We start from the raw sequence: 26889 nt of genomic DNA on the forward strand, positions 1-26889 counted from the left end.
CCTCCATTATAGTTAGTTCTTCTAACTATAACTCGCGTGCCCGCAATGCACTGCTGATGATGTCACATATTGCATCATTCATGACATGGTCAGTGACATCACTGATGGCCTCTCAAATGACATCACTGATGACATCATCCACGTGACAATCTGATACACCTCATCATACACTAGTATAACCTTTCATCACTCACTGTAAATTACATTGTACCATATTTGAAACCATTGACACACCAATACCAGTTACTACATACTGACTCACTGATTCCTAAGTCTACACACACAACTACCCATTCAACAACAGAATCATTTATACATGCAGTCACTAATTAATAGAACACTATTAAATGCACTTATACACATATATAGACATTGACACATCAGCAGTCATCTTAGTCGGTTATGCAGTCATCCTACTCAGTCATGAAAAAAATTAATCACTTACATTTACTCACTTACACAATTATCCAACAACACCTCATTTATTCACACACATAGTAACTCATAGTTAATATGTTAAAAAATCACCATTACAATTATACACTCATTCATATAGTTACTCTCACAATCACTGACTCTTACACATACTTATTTATATACACCAACTCTCACATACAATGCCTTTTATTTTTTTACGTTGTTGAAGATGTACAACTAAAACATATATTCGCTCACCAACACACAAATAAATACTCATTCACCCAAACAACTGTTTCCACATGCACTCTTAAACCTATACACCTAGTCAATCAACCATTCACACATCTATGCTTAGAGTTACACACACACCATCCAACCACACACAAACTCAATGTCCCATACAAATACTCACCCAACTAATCCATAACTAATATACACACTCATGTAGTTAGTGACCAACTGATGCAGCATGTTACAACAACAGAGACAGTGATGCACACATTCACATAGTTTAGTTACCAATCCATGTATTAAGTGAGACACTTTTAATTACTCACTTAAACAGTCAGACAGCTACTAAATCCTCCATCTAGACAGTTATGTATCCACTCAATCTTCAATACAGATTGGTATATATATATAATACATATTTAAATTTCAAACTAAACCACATTCACTGGATGATGTCATCCCCTGAAACCTATGTTTTTTTTCTGTGAATATATATATATATATATATATAAGTCCAATTTGGTTCGTTTGTACCAAGCTGCAGGCGCTGCTTGACGGGTGCGTTACCTCGCAGTTGAACCAAACCGCCAATATTCACCACAAAAACTCCCAGAATGGAAGGAAGGTCGCACTCCAACAGCTTATGTACCAATCTTTTATTCATCCAATGAATAGCAAAGCCAAAGATCCACCAACGCGTTTCGGTATTCACATATACCTTGTTCACGGTTGTTGTTTATCAATACTAGCAATGCATTTAATGTTCTTTTAAATAAAGCCAGTTGAAGGAAACCATATGACATCATTTCCTGTTGCTTCCTCCGTTCACCCTTTGAATTATGGATGATGTAGTCATGCTTTGACCATAGAGTTTTGTAATGGCCCGGTCTTCAATTGTATTGTCTCAAAGAAGTTCTGTTCGTTACATTGCGGTTTCATACAGATCTTCCAAGTCTCTGCATCTATATTGATTTGTTTGGTTTTAACATTTAATATGGCCCTTTACGCTCATAAACCACTATGGGTATTCTGACTCATTTTAACCACCATATGTTTTTCGCCCTCTGGTGGGCAATTGCAGAGACATTCATTTTCTGACATTTCAGACTTCATCCGGGCCCTTGTTTGAATACTTCTTTGACCAATCAAGTTCCTTTATTTTGTTGCTCACAAGTGTATATACAGTTCTTCTGATTGATTCAACCCAAAAGGGGTCATGGTTCTCAAATTCAAGATGTGCCGGGATTCTTTTTGACGCAATGTTTTCTCCGGGTTTCCCCCACGCACATTAATCGGGACAGATTCAATGCCATAAAATGTAAGAACTTTCCAATTTGCATTGTGATGCGTCTCCATATGTTTAGCTACTGCATTGTTTCTGTCTGTTTTTTGTGCCCCGTACATGTTCGATATATATATATATATATATATATATATATATTTATTTTCACTGAAAAAAACATAGGTTTCAGGGACGTTATAGTTAGAAATTAGCATTTAAAAACCCTTTGAAATTCCCTAAAAAAAAAAAACATGGGTTTCAGGCATGTTGTAGTTGGAAATTAGCATTTAAAAAAACCTTAGAAATATATATATATATATATAAGGTTTCCTGCTACGATAAGCAAAAACACGCTCTCAGAAAGGTACAGCTAGTGGGAGTTTATTCACAAGATAACGCTACGCGTTTCAGCACAGAAGTGCCTTGATCACACGTTAACCACAAACCAATCAGGAACATCTTATGTACGAACACCAATGATCACCATGTATAGTCAACATAGTAGAAGGACACTGACATTCAAGAAAATGCATCGGCCATTATTGAATAGTTCTTTTGCGTTAAATCTCTATTACATCATAGAAATTTAGAAATCAAAACAGTGAATTCAATCAATCTATATGGGAAACCTGAACTCCATCTCATATTGAAAAAACTGGGTTTTTTTTTATAAATTATAACCAAGCTAATGAATCCGGTAGATGTATTGCTGGGTGGGCATCGCCCCTTAATGCAAACATATTACTCTGTAAGCAACCGGACTTAAAAATAATAATACTTGAACAAAAGCTAATCTAGTAGTTCGTAATACATAAACATTGGGTCCTTGTATGACCTATACGTAACATTACGACCATGCAATGAAGTCAGAGTCAATTGTGCATAAAAGTGACTGCATTTCCGCATTTGACAATGCTATTACCACGATTCAAACAGTTTTTGACCCATGTGGCATTAAATCAATAGAACTATATCGTCTGACGTGATTCAAACAATTGCATATGCACCAATGTCAACATAATCATGATCCGTATAGGGTGCTTGTTACAAACCATTGCTAGACAAGTAACCGTTATAGCCAAATGTGAGCTGTAAGTAACATTTTGATCATGCGATGCAGTCAGAGTCATTTGTGCATGTAAGAGAATGCATTGTCGCATTTAACAAGGCTATAACCACGATTCGAACCATTTCTGACACATTCAGCATTACCCCCATAAGACTGAGTCGTCTGGCATGTTCATAGTGCATAGGAATAACTTATTGCTAAGCGCCTATGTCGCAGCATCACATATTTACAAAAAGCAAGCTGGGGGTCGCGTAACTAGTTAGCATGGAGGAGTCTCGTTCGTTATCGGAATTAACCAGACAAATCGCTCCACCAACTAAGAACGGCCATGCACCTTAGTTGGTGGAGCGATTTGTCTGGTTAATTCCGATAACGAACGAGACTCCTCCATGCTAACTAGTTACGCGACCCCCAGCTTGCTTTTTGTAAATATGTGATGCTGCGACATAGGCGCTTAGCAATAAGTTATTCCTATGCACTATGAACATGCCAGACGACTCAGTCTTATGGGGGTAATGCTGAATGTGTCAGGAATGGTTAGAATCGTGGTTATAGCCTTGTTAAATGCGACAATGCATTCTCTTACATGCACAAATGACTCTGACTGCATCGCATGATCAAAATGTTACTTACAGCTCATATTTGGCTATAACGGTTACTTGTCTAGCAATGGTTTGTAACAAGCACCCTATACGGATCATGATTATGTTGACATTGGTGCATATGCAATTGTTTGAATCACGTCAGACGATATAGTTCTATTGATTTAATGCCACATGGGTCAAAAACTGTTTGAATCGTGGTAATAGCATTGTCAAATGCGGAAATGCAGTCACTTTTATGCACAATTGACTCTGACTTCATTGCATGGTCGTAATGTTACGTATAGGTCATACAAGGACCCAATGTTTATGTATTACGAACTACTAGATTAGCTTTTGTTCAAGTATTATTATTTTTAAGTCCGGTTGCTTACAGAGTAATATGTTTGCATTAAGGGGCGATGCCCACCCAGCAATACATCTACCGGATTCATTAGCTTGGTTATAATTTATAAAAAAAAAACCCGTTTTTTCAATATGAGATGGAGTTCAGGTTTCCCATATATATTGATTGAATTCACTGTTTTGATTTCTAAATTTCTATGATGTAATAGAGATTTAACGCAAAAGAACTATTCAATAATGGCCGATGCATTTTCTTGAATGTCAGTGTCCTTCTACTATGTTGACTATACATGGTGATCATTGGTGTTCGTACATAAGATGTTCCTGATTGGTTTGTGGTTAACGTGTGATCAAGGCACTTCTGTGCTGAAACGCGTAGCGTTATCTTGTGAATAAACTCCCACTAGCTGTACCTTTCTGAGAGCGTGTTTTTGCTTATCGTAGCAGGAAACCTTATTGACTTTAACTCGGCGGTGGGATTGGCCGAGTGCAACACGCCACCTGACAATGGGATATGGATCCCGGAAACGAATCCTCTTGTGAAGTGACTGAATATATATATATATATATATATATATATATATATATATATATATATTATCTACTGGCGGTCGCCAGTAGATAGTTATGGTTAGGACCGAGTTCCCATAAGACATCTAAAAATTCTATTTTGAATAACTTTGGCGCCGGTTGACTTATCTTCGAGAAATTTTCAAAACTAATGGGGCGCTCAGCTCCTACCCTGAAAGTCTCGGGGTGATTCGTCAAGCGGGGGCTGAGAAAAAAGGGGGGTCCCAAAACGCGTTTTCCCCATGCATTTTCCCATAGGACCTTTAGTCGAAGGTACAGCCCGAACGGCTGAACAGAATTACTTGAAATTTGGCAAAGAGGTAGTCCTCAGGTCAGGCATGTGCCTTTTGCATATATGGTGTCAATCTGTTCAGTAGTTCCTGAGAAAATTGCAGTTAAAAGTGCATATATATCTATATGCGCGCACCGTGCGCACACGGTGCGCGCACCATAATGTCCGCGAGCGTAATTCTGATTGGTGGTTAGATGTCAGTAAACCTTCGAATCGGTCGAAACCAGGAAGTGTCGGACGCCATTTTGTGTGTGACAGTGAAAAAGAAAGGTGGAGAACGTGAAAAGGGGGCAGGGTAGAGAGTTCCTGACCCCCTAGCCTTTGTCAGGGGGTCCCTGAAGGACCCCGAAGGGTAAAAAAAACATTTTATTTTTTTTCAAAAAATCGCGGGGTGCGCGCACCGTGAAAAACCCTTAAAAAAAAATAAACATTTTAAACAGTTTATAAGTTTATAGAAGATATTAACTATGCTGTTCAACTTTATCCAAATAAAAAAAAAAGAGCTGAGCCATTCCATATTACAGGATACAGTCAATCTATAACTATATACATGGGTAGTTTATTGTAAAATAAATATATAAAAAATATAATAATACATACATAAATTAGCATTTAAAAAACCTTACAAATTCACTAAAAAAACATAGGTTTCACACACGTTATAGTTAGAAATTAGCATTTAAAAAACGTTGCAAATTCACTGAAAAAACCATAGGTTTCACACATGTTATAGTTAGCTGGACATTTCACTCGTAAAAAAACATTGAAATTCCCCCGTTATAGTTAGTTCAGCTAACTATAACTCGCGCGACCGCAATCCACTGCTGATGACGTCACATATTACATCACTCATGACATGGTCAGTGACATCACTCATGACATCACTGATGACATCTCAAATGACATCACTGATTACATCATCCTTGTGATAGAGTGGCGGTCCCGCGAGTTATAGTTAGCTGAACTAACTATAACGGGGGAATTACAATGGTTTTTTACGAGTGAAATGTCCAGCTAACTAGAACGTGTGAAACCTATGGTTTTTTCAGTGAATTTGCAAGGTTTTTTAAATTCTAATTCCCAACTATAACGTGTGTGAAACCTATGGTTTTTTAAGTGAATATATATATATATACACATGCACACCCTGAGAGTTTGTTCTGTATGTGGGAGAATAGGCACTCTAACTGGTCGTGCGTCCTCCTTGGCAGAACCACTCTGCTAATATTCCTCAAATGTCCTTCCTCTTGAAGAGAATGCGTCCCACTCACATGTGGTGATGGCTCTTTATTTATTCCCATGTAGCAATCCTGATGTGTTTTGCTCATTACAAGCTTGTTCACAGGTGAAAGTAAATGGCAGTCCCTTAAAGCTACAAGTGACCATAAGCAGTTTTCACATTAACATTTTGGCCCGTAGTGGACTCCCAGATGAGTTGCTATTACAGTGCATGCTGGGGCTGGTGGGCCCAAACTGTCAAAAATACATAGTAGGCTACTACATAACTAAAATTAGTATACTTTGTGTACTAGTAATGAGTGATACTATCTCTAACATTTATTGTGTGAGTGACTGTGTGTATCTGTGTGTGAGTGGGGCTCCGAGTAACTGTATGGGTGTGTGAGTAACTGTATGAGTGAGTGGGTGTGTATGTGAATGGCTGAATCAGTGTCTGAGTGGCAGTATGGGTGAGTAACGGGGGGTGTCAGAGGTGTATGGGTGAGTGTGTGGGTATGTGAGAGTCATGTAAAGGTGAGTTTTGGGGTGTGTGAGTGGCTGTATGGGTAAGTGGGTGCATAAGTGGTGAATGGGTATGTGAGTGACTGAGTGAGTAAGTACATGTGAGAGTGGCTGTATGGGTGAGTGTGTGCTTCTGTCAATTACTGTGTAGTTCAGTGTGTACATGTGTTAGTATCTGTATGAGTAAGTGAGTGGATATATGGGTGACTAAGTAGGTGTGTGAGTAGCTGTATGGGTGACCGACTCAGTGTGTGAATGACTGTATGGATGTGGGTGTGTAAGTGTCTGGATGTCTAAATGACTGGATGTGCAAATGGCTGTATTGGTGAGTGAGAGGGTGCATGAGTGGCCATATGGGTGAGTTAGTGGTTGTGTGAGTGGCTGTATGAGTGAGTGGATCTGTGAGTGGCTCTATGGATCAGTGAGTGGTGTGTGAGTACTTGTATGGGTTTGTGAATGGGTAAGTCAGTAGTTGTGTGGGAGTAGGATTTGGTGTATGAGAGGTTGAATGGGTCTGTGAGTGGTTCTGTGGATGATGTCATCAGTGATGTCACTGACCATGTAATGAGTGATGTAATATGTGCAGTCATAAGCAATGCATTGGGGGGGAGTAAGTTATAGTTAGCTTAGGTAACTATGACTGCTACATTTCTATGGTTTTGTACAAGTGAAATCTGAGCCTAATTATAATGTCCCTGTAACCTTTGTTTTTTTCCTGTGAATTTCTACATTTTTAAATTCTATTTCCTAACTAGAACGTCCCTGTACTCTTTGTTTTTTTTGTGAATTTCTAATTTTTTTAAATGTTATTTCATAACTATAACGTCATTCTAACCTTTGGTTTTTTAAGGTTGTTTTGATTTAATTTCCTAACTTTAACCAGTAACCCTTGCCAGTGAGTGTTTGAGTGAGTGCCTGAGTGTCTCAGTAGGTCTGTGAGTGGGTGTGTGAATGTCTGAGTGGGTCTGAGAGTGACTGCAATAGTGTCTCACTGGTTGTGTGAGTGGCTGCATGAGTCTTTGAGTGAGTCAGTGAGTGGGTGTCTGAGTCTCTGAGTGGGTGTATGAGTCTCTGAATGGGACAGTGAGAGTGTGTGAGTCTCTGAGTGGGTTTGTCAGTGGGTGTGTGAGTCTCTGGGTCAGTGACTGGGTGCATGAGTCTCTGAGTGGGTCTGTGAGTGGGTGCATGAGTGCCTGAGTGAGTTACCAGCTGAGCTGTGAAGTGTGTGCTTTTCATAGAGGCATAACACATGCCTCTGCACCGAAGGGGTTGCCAGGGGCCTGTGTTCTACTCCTTACTATTATCTACTGGTTCAACCAGGATTCAATTATGTGTCTCTCTGGTAACAGACACAGACCTCTGCAGTGCATTAACTAATAGAGGTATCATAAAGTACGGCCTTAAAATATAATATTAGGTAATGGGGAGGGGACCGCGCAGTACCCCATCCCCGAGCCCCACCTTAATATACATTATTTTTTATGGGGGAGGGGGCACATAGCCCCCCTCCCTGGGCTGGTTTTGGCCCCAGGTACCCCATCTTCTAGGGCCTAGCCATAAAAGATATTATTTTTTAAAGGTGCCGGGGGGGGCGCGTGGCCCCCCCTCCCCCGTCTGATTTTCATCCCAGGGATCGGCCTAAAAATGTATACATATTAAATGGGGAAGGAGGGCTGGGTGACCCCCCTCCCCAGGTAAAGTTTGGACCCAGGGACCCCATCCCTTGGCCATGTCTCCTGGGTGCCCTTTGGCACCCAGTGTGCAGGATCGGGACCACGGGAGCCTTGAGGCAACCGCAGTCCGATCTGGCTCTCTGCCTCCTGTGGACGCCGGCATTGCTGCTACATGGAGGGATCTGCTGGAAAGGCATATCTGCGGGCAGGGATAGAGATTAAACCTCCACTTCCAGCAGGCGGGAGCACTCTGACAGCTCCTGCCCGCTGGAACCAGAGTGTTTGCTTTCACTCACTGTCAAAGGTATTCCTACCCTGCCCCCTTTTCTGCTGCTGCTGCCGCCAACACTTTCTTGTTGAAGTGTTGGCGGCCAGTCAGATTTCAGCATGAGATCAGGTGGGTTGTTCCTATATACAGAAATTTGGTTTTCCTTATATATCTCAAAAGCTACTGAACAGATTTACACCAAATACGAAAAAGGGTTCTATCTGGACCAGGAGATACCTTTCTGCCAAAATTGGTGTAATTCTATCTAGCAGTTAGGGCTGTAGTCGCAACTAAAATCTCTATGGGAATTAACAGTGTAAAAACACTTTTTTTGAGCCCGCCCCTTTTTCTTTGTTCTCACTTGACAGATCCCCCGAAAACTATCCATGAACAACAAGAATCACCAGGGCACTTTTTGGGTAAATTTCGTGTTGATTCATCAATCTGCGGCAAAGATATAGACAAGTCAAAAAACGCTTTTCCTGTGGAAATATGGCCCTTACCATAACTGGCGACTGCCAGTAGGTGATATATAAAAATAACACTTAGGGGCGTATTTACAACCCCTTGTGCTGCTGGTGCGTCACTTTTGATCACATAAAAAGTGACATAACAGTGGCGCAATACTTACCCTCAAAATACTTACATTTACATGTAAAACTTTTACCATATATGCCTTTACCATTCATGGCTGGTAAAGGCATATTGTTTGTAAAATCCTGGTGGGATAGATGCATGTGTGGTTAAGTCTGCGTGTTAAAGGCATGCCGGGTTCAGCCTTCGTTGTAAAGGCTGTTTCCCATTTAAGACGTTGCTTGTTGTCAGCCCTCCCAGCTTTCAATGGTACTTATCCCATTAATTAAAGTCACCTTTTTCACCATGCTGAATATCTTGCCTATTGCACGATACAGCATTGTGCTCAGCAGTAACTAGTGCGATATAATGAAGTATGCCTACAAACTCAATCTTACAATTGTATTGGTAACAAACGCAGCCATGATTTTCCAAATATGCATTTAAGAATGCGTTAGTTTCTATGTTTGTAGTATGTGCAATTCGCATGTTGGTTATGATTCATTGCTATAAAACAAATTAAGCCAACATATCGGATTCAGTTTAATGAAGCTTTGTCTCTTGTATTTGAAAAAAATAAAAGAACTGGTATTAAGAATGAGAAACTCTATACGGAAATATTGTTTAGGTGCCTAATTTTTTCTGATTTCCCAGCAAAGTTGATGGAAGGTGTAGAGATGCTGCAGAATATAGCAGCACACCAGCCATTTGGGGCTTCCAGGAGCACGGCAGGAATGGGAACAGCAACCAGCCCTGGCAGATTGCTGCTCAACTGGCCCCGGGAGTGGAGGTGGGGGGGGCTAGTGAGAAGCACCGCTCCCGCTTTTGTTATAGGGGGCTGATTTTGCAGCACTGCTGCAAAACCGACCTCCAGTACCAAAACTGGTCCCCACAGGTACAAAACCAGCCCCCACCACTCCGGTCGACCGTGGAAACGTCCGGTGCCCGCAGCGGCCAATCCGGCCCTGTCCAGGATAGATCTCAATATCAGTGCTCTGGCATCTTGATGGGCTCCTGTAGCCAACTGTGAGAAATCTGGAAATTTCAGACCTCGGACATGGATCACTTATCCAAAGGGAATATATACCATGTATGTTCACACACAGTTGACATAGTATAGATCATGTAAACTTACTCTTCTCTTGCTCTGGGTCATGACTGAGTGCTTGCATCTAAATATGAATATTTTGTCTGTGATTATAGCCAAGGGGGAAATCTTGTTTAAAGTGCAAATGCCTGTTGAACCGCATAACGGGATTTCAAAGGCATTTGTCCCATCAATTTACAGCAAGTAAAAACCAGCTGTAAAAATCAAGGACAGTTAGCACAAAACATCATATTGCAGCAGTCTCTGGGGTGGATGGGTTCATTGCAGTTTGTGTGAATCTCCCATTCCAAGGAGGGAAACACAGGGGCATATTTGAAATGCCCGAGCATCACTTTTGTGACACTCCGGATGCGTAGTGTGCACACCCTTATTTACAGGGCCGCGCAAAACCACCCTGTGTGGCTTGTTATGGCCTTGTAAATATGGAGTAAGACAATGCGTTACTCTGCGTTTGACGGACATTCCAGGGAGGTTGCTATGGGTGTTCCCACTCGACACCCATGGTTTTTGACATAGCCCTAGACTTACAACATAGCATAAATCTGGGGCAGCACCAAAACTAACACTGTTCCAAACAAGGTGTAACGAGGAGAAATGTTTTTACTCTTTCTACGTGTGCTGCAGAAACATCGAATGAGGAAAATGCCTCCTTTGATTTTTTCTGTGCAGGACAGTGTCCCTCCTGCACAAAAACCAATCATGCCAACAACACAGACACCCTTGCACCATGGTGCAAGGGTGCCTGCTTTGGTGCTCGGCTGGAGTTTGTGCGATGGTAGAAAGGACAGGAATGTGCCGTATCTTGCAGATACGGTACATTCTTGCCCTATTCTTTCGACGTAGGGCAGCACAGCTAGAAGGCTTCCAGCACTGCTCTACGCCAAATATTATACATATGCCCGTCAGAATTGGTTGGAAATTGCACACAACGGACTGTACTATAGAATATGGCGAACTCTCCTTGTCAGCGCCGAGCACAGCTTTCAAAAGGTACACGTGGCTCTAACAAGGAGAGTGCACCGTATTATAATGAATGCACTTGCCTCCAGGGAAGCCGCAAAGTCGTGCTGCCCTGGGTGCAGCGCATTCACATGAAATACGGAGCGGCTTGGAAGCAGTCGCTCCATGTTTCACTGTGCCAGCAGCAGCCTGCCTACACATTTAAGGGGGATTAGAGATTCCCTTGCAGGTGGGTGCAGTGAGTGACTGCACCTGGTTGCAAGGGGTTGTCTGTGGGGTCTATAGGACCCTATTAACCCTGGTGATAGCGCTGGCGCTATATGTGAGCTAGCACTATCTGTATTACAGAAAGGGCTGCACAAGCATGTGCGGCCCTTTCTATGATACCAAAGTACCCGGGGGCACACAAAGCAGGCGTACACTCCCGTTGGGCACTGGCGCACTTTGTATAACATGGCCCAAGCTAATTACTGCACCCTGCGCTAACAATAATTTCAAATGCGCAATTTGCACCTCCATTTTGCATCACAATTCTGATCGTAACGGACAACATAGTGGTACACGAACCACAAGCGATCAATAACATGAATGGGAAAAGATGGACTGTTGCGTTACCTGCAAACTGGTTTCTGATTCTCAAGGATACAAACCCCGTCATTTTCACACGTGTGACCTTCACAGGTTGCCACAGATGGAGGGGTTGTAGGGGTTTGAGGGGTTGTAGTTGCACCAGGGCCAACAGTTGTAGTAGTGCTAGGGATGGGCTGAGTAACTGTTAGGTGTGACACATCTACGGAAAAAAAAAAAATTGGGTCAGTGTTTGAAGACATGCAGACAGAAGAAATATTGGCACTCGCCCTCGTAACTAGTTATTAATGTCACTGTGGCAACAGAAATAATTATGACATATGCAGCCATAGATTTACAAACAGTATTTCAAACACCGCGGAATGGTTCAATATAGTAACATAACGTAGGGATGCCCAATATCCTGAAACACGTGTGACCCGCTTTAATAATACAGACTAGTTCTGTCATCAAAACTGGTTTGCAAGAAAACCAAGCATTTACTTTTACGTAAGAGATGGTGCTTTGTCATGAAATGGCAAGTTTGTGGTTTTGTGGATGGGTGAGTGTGCGGATGCGTCAGCGGCTAGATGAATGAGTAGCTGGAGGAATGAGTGACTGACAGTGCATGGATAGATAAATGGGTGAATGCGTGAATAAACGTTTGAATAAATCTGTACACAGGTGGAAGGCTCGATAAATGGCGGATGGAGGCAAACGTGTACAGCAATTGTATAGGCTAAGGTCTTAGCAAAAGTGCCCAAAATGAACAATAAACTTCCCAGTATAAGCTGTACAGCCAATGCTGGGCACCATTGTGTCATGAATGTCCACAAGGCATAAAGAATTACCGTCATAAGTAATGACAGTGCGAGCATTGATTGCACCATTGGGTGGGTGAGATTTTTGACTACTATGCTACAATTGCCTGTATGTCAAGATTTACCGCCTTATGCAATTGCAAGCATTACAAATTAGCGGGAACCACTGCCCCAGAAGGTCCATTAATGTCTAGAATTATCATAGTTATTTAATGTTTGGACTACATCGTTCAGAATTTCTAGCTGCTTGCCCAGATTTGACCCATTACTCAGAGTACTGTGAGCTAAAGTGCCTATTTCTCCTTTTCTGGAATCTCAGACCACACCATATTTGTGAGTGGGTTTAAGCTTTTTACAAGTGTATTTGTCGAAGATCCACTGGAAATGCATTCAAGGTGCACAATGATTTAATTAAGTACAATATACATTTTTTTTAAACATTTCTTTCAAGCGCATTTTCTTCTTCCGATGTTCACCTTTCCTCAATTCGAATCGGACCTACTGGAATCCGAAGCAGCCTAGTCTGACCCCTGACGTGGCCGCTATAGGGTGGCGAAGGAAATGGACGCCCTGAGACTAAAGTGCAACAACCTGCCCACGTCACTGTCAATGTGTCAAATGTCCTAGTGAAAGGTGTGCGGCTCCTCAGGGAAGCAGCAATCTGGCCTGAAAGCACTCACCAGACTGTGGGGTATATTTACTAGGAAATGGCACAGCATCATTTAAAAAAATGCAGGGATGCGCTATATTCACAAGAATACGGCGCACCGCTGTGTTTTCCCTTGACCGGTGCTGAAAATTGCTGTCTAGCGCCAGCGCTGACACTCTTGTGCCATTTTGCAAGGGTGCCTGCATTGGAGGGATGATTGTTTTTCTGCAGGAAGGTGTCCTTTCATGCACATAAACAATCAATAATGGTAATTTGCTACATCTATGTGTGCTGCATGCTGCAGAACACATAGAAGTAGCAAATTTCCATTAATTAATGGGTTTTTTTGTGCAGGAAGGGAAACCTTCCTGCACAAAAACAATCATTAATGGGTTTTGCTCCTTCTGTGTGTGCTGCAGAATGCAGGACACATAGAAAGAGCAAACAATGAGGAGAAATAAAAGTATTTCTCCTCGTTGCGCCACTCTAACGCCTGCTTTTCATATAGCGTGAGTTTTTGGCGTTGCCTCAGATATACATATTCTTATACATCTGGGAAAGCATCAAAATGCAATGGGTGTTTTGAAACGCCCACAACAACACCCATTACACGCCGCTTTCACGCAAAGTGATGTGTGAAAAGGGGGCATATTTACAAAGCTGATTTAAGCCACTCAAAGTGGCTTAGCGCTGCTTTGTAAATATGGAGCATGGCATAGCGCCACCAGAGCATCGTTAAAAGTGACCCTCCTGTGGCGCTCTGCCCTTGGGTATATATATGCCCCTAGAGTTTTCTCTTAAAAGACAGTCCAAATGCTCTCTTACAGCTTTATTTAAATTGTCCTCCTGTTTTGCAGTTCTGAATGAATTGCTATTTTCGCTTGTAACATTTTCCCTCCTTGAGACCCCCTCTCATCTGAGAACAACCATGGTGGACACTAGAGCCAAGTGGTTCTTTTGCATCAGTAGTTAGCAGGATCAGACATCTGCTTCCCTAATCCAACAGAAGATAAGCACGCACAGACGAACATTGGTGGCAAAACAGACCTGCTGCTCCATATCACTTTAGAATGATCTCAACTCATTGACATTGAAATTGCAATTATAAATATCTTAATTTAAAAAAAAAAAAAAAACATTTTTGATTGAGCAGATAGCAACATAATCTGACAAACAAGGCATAATGTAAAGCATTATTTCGGAGCATATACTAAAGGGTTCAATCCATTTGCGACTGACCAAAATAAATAAGTCCAGCTGTGCCACACAGCTCCATATACAGTATTAAAACCCATATGACAATCAGGGAAATATCAGGGAAAAATCACATTCCATTATACATCCTAAAGAAAAATCCTTTCGAGCATTCAGAATGAGTAAAGTGCATAACCTCCCCTTGCTCGAACATACAGTACTATTAGTCTTGTCACAACATTCTAAATTCTTTCATACTGAAAATTGCTATAGCGACCTCTCAATGGAGAATCTGTCTCTCCCATAGTATTCATAAGAAGGATATAGCACCAAATAATCAATTATAGTGTAGAGGTGAGAAAGTGCCTATCGTAAAAAAAAGTGCATTTATACAACTAAAGTGCAGATGTGCTAGACTGTCTTTATAAAGTCCACATATTAGTCCCACTAGTCTAGGTTAGTTTTACATTGCTATAGAGATAAATCCTGTATGTACGTGTACATTGAAAAGATTCCGCAAGATATACAATGAAAGTGCTAGCATGTGTTTTAGATTCAGGCGTTTAGCATACGCCCTCAATAATCGAAAACGTTAAACCTACCAATCTTCTTGGCAATTAGCCTCAACAAAAGACATGCACATCATACCATGTCCTAGAGCAGCTAGCGGTGCCCAGACACCTGCATACCGTTTAATATTACCAACCCGTCGGACATAAGCTTCCTCAAAGGTGCTGGTCCGTTTCAATTTATCTAGCCAGATTTTCACGTTGGAGCATTTGTAAAAAAATATCCTTCCAGAATTGAATCAATTTGGGGCATAGAAGAAAAATGTGCAGTCAATGCCCCTTATGTTTGAGCACATCTGAAACACTGATGCCCTACAGTCGGGAAATGTAATGTATTACCAACGGGGTGTAATATGCCGTCCACCTTGCGAGGAATCCCATTCTTTTAAAATTAGCCACTCTAAGGGATTTGTACCCTAACATGAAGATATGGACCCGTTCTTCCCTAGTCACGCGGCATCCAGTATCCCCCTCAAATGTATGTAAGTAATCACCAACCATGGATGAGTCTGAATATTTCCTAAGAGCCCTATACCAATTACCTGTACCAGGCATCTCAGTTTTAGTGAATATGTTCCTCCGTACGTGGGTCGATTCACTCATTTCTTGAAGGTTGCTTGACAAAAATCCCACAATATGCAACAAACTGTGCCAGTAGCTTTGACCCTCTATCCCAAGGCGCAGTTAGTTGCATTACCCCCCAAGTAAACAGCCTATTGCCAATATAAAAGTCACCCAACACTTGATACCCTTGGGAGTGCCAGAAATTACATGCTGCTTTCAGAACAGGTAGACCTAGGGCTTGACAATCCTCTAACTGTACCAGTCAATGGCAAGCTGGAACCTGCCTCGCTTTAAAAAACGCACTTTATACCCTGTTCTATTTCTGCTAGCTTGCAATGTTCAACACTCCGTCCATCATCCCCTTTGGTTTTGCCCTATTTCTGCTAGCACCTTATACCAGGCGCGCAACACCCATTGGACTCAAAGGGCTTCAGCCCCCCCCCCCCGTCGTGTGTGGCAGCCCGGCAGAGACAGCTTCCCGGCACACACATAGCCGCACCCGAGCACTTCACAGGTCTTTAAAAGACCATTTGCATGTTAATGAGGCCTTGCTGTTGTTTCACCCCTTCTAAGAGCCCCTGCAGCTCCACTCTGCCTATTGCTTAAAGATTCAGCCCCCCCCCCCGAAATTTTTTCTTAGCCCCCCCCCCGAAATTTGGCTCTAGTTGCGCCTCTGCCTTATACCACGTCCTTTTCTGCAGTCTAGCCATATTTAAAACTACAGAAAGGTTACCTTATGCTTCTTGCACCATTTCTATTAACAAGAAGTTATCTAGCCCACCCAAGCCTTACCCCTACGCACTGTAGTATCCATCCATGTGGACTGATAATAAGAGAAGAAGCCAGGTAAGGCCGGGCCACCCTGTTGCTTGCTAACTGAAGGATCGAATATCCGTGCCCCGGCATATTTACTAAGCCACGTAAAGCTACTTTACTTGGCTCTTCATGGCCTTGTAAATATATGCCCCTTTCACACAGAACACTAAGTGAAAGGGTGTTCAATCGGTGTTGCTGTGGGTGTTCCCATGGAACCCCCCATGAAATCTGATGCATTCCCAGATTTACAAGAAATCGTAAACCAGGAAATGCCTCTGAATGTAACGACACCCCACAGGTGGCGTTAGGGAGGCACAACGAGGATAAATGTATTCATTTCTCCTCACTTTTTCCTTTTTCTATTTGTGCTGCATTCTGCAGAAGACAGAAAGAGGAAATTGCCCGAATTGATTAATTTTGTGCAGGAAGGTGTCTTCCTGCACAAAATCAATTAGCCCCGCAACACAAGCACCCTTGCACCATTGTGCAAGTTAGCCTGCATTGGCGCATGGCAGCCCATTGTGCGCCAGCACTGGGGAAAAGGACAGGAATGCAGCATTTCTCATAGATATAGTGCATTCTTGCCCTTTTGTTTTGACGTAGGGCAGCGCAGCAAGATTCCTTGCAGCACTGCCCTACGTCAAAACCAAATAAATGAGGCCCTTGTTATTTTGGAGGGGTCACATTTGCTATTCCCATTCGAAACTAAGCAACAGAAGGGAAAGTGTTGAACTTTGGGGGGGGTCAAATTTAGTAGTTACACTCAAACCTAAGCAACAGTCGGAAAAGTATAAAGCTTTTTAGGGTTCAGACTCACTATTCCCAATTCTAATAAAAAAAAATGTAAACAATCACACTAAATAGATATTGAAAGAAAGTATACAATTTTAGTAAAACATATAACTTCAAACCACAGCATTAAAACAATACTATAACAAACTATAAGAAATATAACTTGAAAGTACTTTAAGAAATAAAAAAAAAATTAATGAGCAACGTCGCTGCTTGGATGAAAAACTACCTCTAGCTCAACAGACAGAACCGAAGTCTGTATCTTTGGCAACAACCATTCCCCCCTGGGACGCCTTTTTGTGACCCTCCAAACCGGGCCCCCCACCCACTCCTGACGACCATGCCAAGAACCTCCGGATCATCTTGGACACCAACCTCTCCATGAGCGGAAAAATCAATGCCGTTGCCTCATCATGCTTCCAAATCATGTGAATGTTACTCAAGATTTTCAAGCGGAACCCACTGAACACCAGACGAATGGTCACCCAGGATCTTATCACAAGTAGCCTTGATTATAGAAACACCCTCAACAATGGAATCCCGGCTCAAGTCCTATGCCAACTCCAAGCCACCCATAACGCAGCCGCCAGACTCATCCTGAACAATTCGCGAAAATAACCACATATTTCCTCACCTCAACAATCTCCACTGGCTCCCAATCCAGGGAAGATGTAAGTTCAAGCTAGCCACCCTTGCCTACAAAGCTCTCCACAACACCAGTCCAGCTTACCTCAATCACCACCTCAACTTCTACCAACCCACCAGAGACATTCGATCTACATCCGAGACGAGCACACCTCTCTCGCATCAAGATTATCAGAAGCGTAGGATGCTCCTTCTCATACCTCGCAGCCAAGACCTGGAATGACCTCTTGAAACACCTCAGAACCTCCCCATCCTTCATGAACATCCAAATGAACCTCAAGACATGGATGTTCCAGATGAAACAGGCATGATTTCCTCCCCCCACTTTAGGACTGCCCTACTAAGCACCTGGATACCCTCACGGGTGATTAGCCACGCTCTACAAATTCACATAACATAAAAAAACAGACATGAATTGTAATAATACATTTATTATATATTTGATATATATATATATGTGTGTATATATATATGTGTGTGTGTGTGTGTGGTGTGTGTATATATATATATATATATATATATATATATATATATTTTATTTTACAAATGATAATCAAGTGAACGAAAATATATAAAATAGCGAAGCACGTAACATATTAAATTAATAAAATATTTAGCCAAATGCCAAATAATAGATTCAAAACAAAAAAAATATTTAGAAAAAATATCTCCATACATTCCTATAAATCTGACAACGTAACAAATATTTATAATTTTTGTAAATTAAGGGCCTTAATATGATGGCGCTCTGTTGCGGGTTGATAACCACCCGACTAGTAGTCGGCGGTTCCACCTGACATATTCCGATTCGACCGCCTTGTAGGTGGTCAGAAACATGCCCTTTTCTATTGTGGCTTGTGCTGCGGCCAGTAGAAGGGCCGCAGCACAAGCCGCAAGAGACAAAAGGCTTGTTTGCACCGTGTGGTGCCTGGCACATGGTGAATGGATGTTTGGAAGGGCACAACATGTGGCCCTCCGGCCCCATAGCGGAGGCCATGGGGGGCAGGGGACCTGCTAGAGGCTTCCAAAGTCCCTCTCCAGCTGCCTACCGCTCTGCCTACACAGACACCGCCTCATTGTAGGGATTAGGAATCCGACACCCGTCCCGATAGGTTATTTGAGCCAGTTGGAGGTGGCGGTCTTCTCCTCACCTAACTCGTTCCGGCTGCCGGAATCGTAATCTGGGGGTTGGACTGATGGCAAAGAGGATGGTGGGACCACCACCGATGGCTTGTCGTTGGCAGTCCCACTGACATCGGAATGAGCCGCTAAGTATTGAAAATATTTACTTAACCCCTTCAGTGCCCATGACGAGATGGTCTCGTCATGGGCCGCGGTTGCGCTGTGCCCATGACGAGACTATCTCGTCATGAACTCCGCCCGCTAATAGAAAGCCCGGCACAGGGCGGGGAAAGGGCGGGGCATGCAAGAGGTTAAACAATTCATGTAAAAAGTGTACTAACTTAAAAAACAAAACATATATAATTATTCCCCAACTAAAACCAATAACTATATATATTTAGAATGCCCTCCACTTTACTTGCATATAAACTCCAGAACCCACAAAACACAAAAATAATACTAGAACATGAATTAAATCACAACAAAAAATATGCTAAAAAATACCAAATGTGTGAGAAATCTAAAATGTAAAACATTGAAATAAATTAAATCTATCAAGTCAGACAATTAAATAATTTACATAATTAAACAAATTAAAGTTTAAATATTAAATAAACATTTTTTTTCAAACACACCTCCCTCCAACCTATTCCACTACAAATCCAACAATCTATCAATTAATTTAAAAAAAATCAAACACACTCGCTAAATGTATTCCCAAAGAAAAAAACAGTACCTGAACTAAAATTAATTACAAATACTAATCATAACATTTTAATAACTTATAACATATAAACTAATAAAATATTACTAAATAATTACAAATCATTACTATATATAAAAATATTACATTAAACACTTAAAAAAAAACTATAAACTTACTTTTGATATTCTGTCCCATGATAATCTTGCCATCACAATATTGTTAATACAATATTTATGTCCAACGATGTGTTTGTAATTAGGTTTTGTTGTACAACCTTGGAACATTGCAACAAGCTTTTATAGTAGTTGCTGTAGTTTGTTTTTTCCAGGCTGGCAGGGTTAAGTATACTTTTATTTTCTAATGTCAATTAAAGCATACTGGGGTTCATATATTTGCAAAGGGAAGGACCAATGTAATGGGACCAGGAATCCACATGGTTAGCCCAAAACATTGCAGCCAAACTTAAAGTGATAGGGGCTAGTTAGATTTTTCCTGACTGGTGGGGTTCAGCTTACTTTCAGCTTCTACTGCTGATAAAAGCATATTGCAGACAGGGGTGGGAAGTATTATTAATTCCACCAGCCGAATTGGAGGATTTTAGTAATTCTGCGTTACTCTTGTAATTTGTATATTCCATTCCAAATATTTTAAAGCTTATATTTTTAAAATAAAACTAATGTTCATAAGTTTGCATTTTTAAATGCATTTTTTTAAAAACTGAATTCAAGCTGTTGCTTGGCTTTAATTTGTTTTTTCAAGCTCTAATTGTTCAATACTACATGCTTTGCCTATTTAGAAAATACAGGTGTACGATAGTTTGTATTTTTTTTATAAAGCGTGTTTATCTGCTGTGGAACATCTGTAATTGAACAGAGAAATACATATTTGCTGCACCGTTATTTTCTTTTTAATATCCCATCCGGCATTTTAGGTAAATCCCATCAGAATTTACATTTTGATTTGCGCTTTAACCTCTGATTCAAGATTAGCAACACTGAGTCCCCACTCCCCTTGTGCTCCATGATTACGTTGAAGCAAAGTACTCTGTAGCAGCTCAGTATACACAACCTAATGAGAACTATTGAAAATGTACTTAATCCAGAACATTCTTTTGATGTCATAATTCTGAAAACAGGTTTTTGGTTACCCACTCAATAATACTCATTTTTATCCACGGTGTTGTACATGTACAGTTTGTATGAGGTTAACCATAGAGTAACCTGACATAGTCTATTGTCTATTTCTCCCACCGTCACATGATTCCATGTTCCAATCAGGGGATAGGGCTTGTGTGATGTAAGGGGGGCGGAGTAGGAGATCGGAGTGTGGAGGAATCGTTGAAGTCTGCTGATGTACGCTCGTGGGCCTCTATATCACGAATGCGAATAAAGTTTACCAAATATACTGGCATCTATCGTTTCTTTGCCACAACACACGGTATAAAAGTTAAAGACTTCACCGTAACTTGCGCTTCTGAACTTACTACTGCACACCGATGCACACCGCAGGCACGTGCATTTACCTGCTGGTTGTGACATGAACTTGTAACCTGCCCACGCACACATTTCTGCTGCAGATGTGTGCGATCGCCTGTTGACTTAACTCATGGGTAGAGGGGGGCGGAATGCCGCAGAATCTCGCTAAGTTTTTATGTAACTCCGCAGGATTCCATGGAGTAAAACTCTGTAAGTTCCTCCCACCCCTAATTCCAGATCATGTCTTCTCAATGAGAAGATTCAGTAGGATTGGGACAGGTGCTTAGGAATCATTGAGGCTAAGATATTGTGCCCAGCCTTAAAGTTGAAAGGTGTAGTTTTCTTTTTCCCCTAAATTGTGCCTACAGATCCCAAGGCAAGAGTTCTTGGATGAATAAGGCAAGCAAAGGGTCTCTTAGGGCAAACTTGAGCTGGAGTATTCAGGTGGCAGACTTGCTTTAACATCGCTCCGCCAGAAGACCCATGACCATTTCCCATCCGGACGTATGGCAGTGTGCCCCCCCTACCATGCAAAGCAGATTAGAGGGGGGTGCTGCTGGACACGAGCTGTGGGGGCCCAGTAGACTTGCGGGGCTTGCTGGTACTGATGCCTCGGTGTGAGGCCCACTTCCTATGTGGCTGTCTCAGAGGCAGTGCTGCGGCCCCTAACAGCCTGGGAGCTGCAGAGCCTGCACCTACAGACTGCTGGTAGGTGAAGGGAGTGGTGCAATATGCCCAGACTTAGCCCAGAATTGTAGAGGACAGGGCGGGTGAGAAACCACTCTGTGCAGCAGCCATGCTGAGTACGGAGGCCTGTCGAAAGGCGGGTTGGACATGCTTGTCTCCGGGCCTGACTTTTGCCTGTGCAGTCTAATCCAGCTGTGGGCACCAGCTGGAGCTTGTGGCCTTTTCTCCCCCTATTTTGTTCCACTAATCCCCCTGCCCATGACTGAAGTAATGGTGTGATAGTGCTGGAGGCAGTGTGGGATCGTAGTGTGCTCCTCTGTGCGCTGCATTGGAGGTGACCACAGTGCAGAGGGATGTGAGGCGCTGGGCTGTAGCAGGAGCTACTTTTGTCAGTAAAGACCATCCCCTCCAGTGCCCATGATCATTCCTTGCTCAGTGGGACTTCCCATGACCTCCAGGTATAGGGGGACTTGTGTATATTGGCTTGGGGGGGTGAGGCGGTGTCGAGGGAAATGTAGCACTGAATTTTGACCAGAAGCATGGAAGCCCCCACGAGCTGAGATTCCACACATCTGGGACTGTATGTGCCTCCCCAGACTAACCAGCATACCAGACACCTTGGAGTACAGCAGGTCCATGCGGGTTAGTGGACAAATTGAGTACCAGCAGGTGGGAGAGGACCTTCTTTGACCACTCATACCCATGTGGCTGGTGCCAGATTCTAGAGGTGGCAGAAGGTTTGTAGGTGCTGCATGGGTCTACTCCACCGGCCTCTCGGGGCATCTAGACACTGGGGGAACTGGCCAGGAGCAAGCTGACCTGTTGCAGGCCGTGCTGTGATGGACCCTGAAGACGCCAAGCTTGACAAAATGGACGCACTGGTGGTCGAGCTGAGCCTACCACCTGGCCACAGCAGATCTAGAAGAAAGGTCAGGGACCATCATGGGCAGAGTCTGTGAGTTGGAAAATAAAGCTGAAAATTCGGAGGGAAGGTCGCGCCATTCCTGGGTTGCTTTCTTTGAGATCTGGCTGTCCATTACTGGTTTGTCTTTCTACTTGGTGGAGCTGGACCACCAGGTGCAGGCCAGGCGGCCTCCACTGGGTGTGCCAACATGGCCTGTGGTGGCAAGATTAATGAACTTCATAGACAAAGAAATTATTCTTCAAGCCACTCGCAATACAAGACCATTCACTTACGACAATGTCCGCACATTCCTGTTCCTGGATTATACGTTGGTAGTCCAGCGCCACAGGGTTCATTCCTAGGGGTGAAGAAGAAATTATGCTCTGCTGGTCTCAAGTATTATCAGCTGTTTCTGGTCAAACTGAAAGTTACAGCTAATCATGCCAGCTACTTTTCCACAGACGATATGGATGCTTGGGACTGGGTAGAGCAGCGCCAGTAAGAGACCTCAGGGCTGAGTACACCAGAGCCCCACAGGTGGCTAGTGGCCCCACACCAGGGAAGAATGGTGGAACAGTGAAGACCGACACACCCACCACTGCCCAGCCCCAAAAGGAGCAGGCACAGGCACTTCGGTGGCCACCAGCATGTGGGGGAGACTCTCCCATCTCCTGGATGATTCAGGTGGAGCCCCAATGTAGACAAGGTTGAGTGCTTCAATATCGGAGTGCTGCCTCGGCTGAGCTCCCCATCGTTATGCTGCAAACAGTAGATGATGATGTCTAAATTGGAGTGTGAGTGTGGTGCCTCCAAATGCGGGAGGGGGACCACTGAATGGATGCCGTACATGGTGGCAGACAATGCTTGAAGACACTTGACCTAGCCCCTGAATGCCCTGCTATACCTTCACTGTATTAATAAGGGTCTATATAGGTGGAGGGCTCGCAGAGGGTAGCCCAGGTGACTTGCCACAAGCAGATTTAGCAGAATTCAAAAAGGGTTTTAATTCCCCTTTCACCCTAACACATACTGTCTGCATGAGTACCAGTCTTTACTGGTTGGCCGCCCCCCCCCCTTACACTCCAGGAGATGCTGTGTATTTCTAGTGAGAGGACTGGAGGTCCCTGTGGGTGGGAATGTAAATTACCTGTTTGGTCAGATAGATGTTACTCTGGTGCCCTGGGACTGGGAGTTGGGAGTTCTGTTCTTCGTTCATACTGAGCCATGCTGCATGCTTAGAGGCTACCATACACACGGACCGCCCCCACGCCCATGCACCTTGCAACCACGTCCCCTGCCCCCCACTGTTTGCCCCCCTCCTGGACTGGGTATGAAATATTTCAGGGTTACGGTGCTTGTCATGGAATGTTCGAGGGATGGGGACAGCGCATAAGAGATATGCAGTACATATGTCAGGAGTAGAGAAGCCCAGATAGTACTCCTCCAGGAGACACACATTGCCAACGGCGAGGATCTGTGTCTACAAAAAGCGACGGAGAGGCCAGTGTTACAGTACAACATACTCAGGCTTTGCCAGAGGGACACTTATATGGACTAGACCCTCCGTGCCCTTTAAGAGCACGGTGGTTGAAATAGACCCTGAGCGATGTTATGTTATTGTAGAGGTGCAACTGGATGGCAGATCTGCCTTGCTGTGGAGTATTTATTTTCTGAATATAGAGCAACTGCAACTGGCACACCTTTCCACTCTATTGACAAGATGGGTCCATCTACTCTGGCTCATGGGGGGGGTGATTTTAATTGTGTTCTAGACCCACGGATAGACCGCTCACATCACTCACTATCAGCCTTCCCTGTCATAGGTGCAGTGTCTGACCTGCCCCAATGGCTCACCAACTGGTTGATAGCTGGCGGTTGTTACACTCAGACACTAGGGAATATTCCTATGACTCGTTGCCACATGAGCTGCACATACGCCTAGACTGAATTCTATGCCATCACACCACACAGATGTATGTTACAGGGGCAGAATATTTGGGAAAAACCCTATTGTACCATAACTCATTACTCCTCTCCTCAATATGGGGGAGCACCACTTCCTCCAGTACCTTGGCGTTTACAGCCTCCGACATTGGAGGATCCAGGATTTCGCAAGTCAACTAGCACTGCCCTGTCAAATACTTGGCGGATAACTGGTGTACCTCCACTAGTAGGTTGGTGGAATGAAATGCATTAAAGACGGTTATACAGGGACACTGCATACACTGTTGCAGGTGTGAGAGCTGCCCTCCATCGCAACTTGACACAAGTGGAGACAACATTGGGCATGCTTGAGAATATTGCATGGATGACCTCTCTGTGGGGGACATTTTGTCTTCACACAGAGAGCGGCATGCTCAACTTAGAGTTGCTGCGCTGTCTCGACTATAGGGTGCATCAAGCTAGGCTACATGATGAGGGTGGCAAGCTGGGCTGATTGCTGGTGTGGCTGCTGAGGAGTGTGACGACCACCGCCCCAGTGACTGCAGTCTGTACGTCCCCGAAACTGCTTGTCACTAGCTAGGTCGACATGCATACAGAGTTTGCCACCCTTTATTACCCACTCTACAATCCCCCCGAGGACCGTCAGGTCCTGATCCAAGAATTTCTACTATCAGTTGCGCTGCCTGCTGCCAATCTAGCAGGACAGGAAGATCTTAATGCCCCCTTAATGGAACAGGAACTCTCAGACTACCCCAAGTGAAAAACACCAGGATTAGATGTGCTACCTATTGAGTTTCACAAAGCATATGAAACGCAACTGACCCCAAAACTTTTGGAGCTATTCACCATCACCCTCACTGCAGGGCGGTTGCCCTCAACCCTTTGTGAGGCGCTGCTGGTCTCAATCCCAAAGCCTGGGTGTGATCCCCTAGAGATATCCTCGTACAGGCTACTGTCAATGTTGGGCAGTGATTACAAAATATTGAGTAAGACTATAGCTGTGTGAGTCCTTGAGCATCTCCCAAATCTAGTGCATTCAGATCAAAATGGGTTTATACCAAATAAGTCTACAACGCTTAACATCCTCAGACTTCATAGGCTACTCGGGAATGCTCCAAGTCATTGACCTTTTGTGGTATGCATGGTATTAGACCTAGAAAAAGCATTTGACACTGTAGATTGGTGGTACATGTTTGCAATGCTAGACATGATGGGTATTAGAGGTCGGTTATAGCATTTCATAAGACTCCTATACACAGAGCCCACAGCAAGGGTGAAAACAGGGCAGCATACCTTGACCCCCTTTCTGGTATCAGTTGCATGCAACTGGGATGCCCCATCTCTCCTGCTGTTTGCTCTGGTGATGGAGCCATTAGTACGGATACTCAGGCAAGCAGGTCAAGCCTGGGGCATACCGATGGGTAAAACAACGCATGTAGTCTAATTATACGCAATCGCTGATATAGCAGTTATCCTAGCTGCAGTCTTATCTGCTTCGGGATTCATTGTTCGAAGGCTTGTTTGGTCCCAATTCATCCGGATTGTCTCTGCAGTGAGTCGTGGTGGGTTTACATTCCCTTCGCTGGAAGCCCCACACTATCCGCTACCTCTGCATTAATGTTTACCACATGACTCAAGATCTTATAGCTGGAAACCTCATATAGTCGGTCGCTGCTCTCCTTGCTCTCTTCCACTTTTGGTGCAGGGCAGAGTGCGCCTCCCAAAGATGGTGATACTCCTGCGCCTCTTGTACTATTTTCATAGCTTACTGATGAACATCCCCCACAGCTCCTTCTGTACATTTCATGCTATGCTTGGTGGTTTTCTTTCAAACAAGGGAAGGTAGGGTAGCCCTGGCCAAAATACAACTCCCCGTGGAGAGAGGTGGGCTTGATGTCCCGAACTTTGAATACTGCTACCTGGTGGCACAACTAGAGTTGCCCACCCACTGACTGGCAGGGACGCACATAGAGGTGTTGGAATTGGCTCCTGGGCATAGGGTGCAGCAGATGGTGCGAAAATTACTTCTCCCCGGGGGGGCATTATCCCCACTTGCTAATGCCCCGCTGCGGAGGGCTCTCCGCCTCATGCTGGACATGCCTCATACGGGTCTCCAGAGTGCAGATAGTTTGGGAGGGAATAGCGCTCTGAGAGGCCACGGGTGTGGGTACCCTGGGCGATCTGTTCCAGGATGGAGTCTTCATCCCATTTGATCTGCTGGTGGGGAATGCAGGCATCTCGGTAGGCCACCTCTTGGCCTACAGGCTGATGGTAGTCAAATTGGATAGATTGTTAGGCCTA

General features: G+C 43.6%; 1 protein-coding gene across 1 annotated transcript in view; it reads right to left on the reverse strand.

Annotated features, from left to right (window-relative positions):
- MEP1B (meprin A subunit beta) overlaps window positions 1-26889 on the reverse strand; it is a 330890-nt gene that overhangs the window by 22189 nt on the left and 281812 nt on the right. The window contains exon 13 of the mRNA XM_085605695.1: window positions 11749-11923. Coding sequence (XP_085461821.1) covers window positions 11749-11923 — 175 coding nt within the window. The remainder of the gene's footprint in view (window positions 1-11748; window positions 11924-26889) is intronic.

This window comes from Triturus cristatus, chromosome 5_1, assembly GCF_964204655.1.
Source record: "Triturus cristatus chromosome 5_1, aTriCri1.1, whole genome shotgun sequence".
NCBI lineage: Eukaryota > Metazoa > Chordata > Amphibia > Caudata > Salamandridae > Triturus > Triturus cristatus.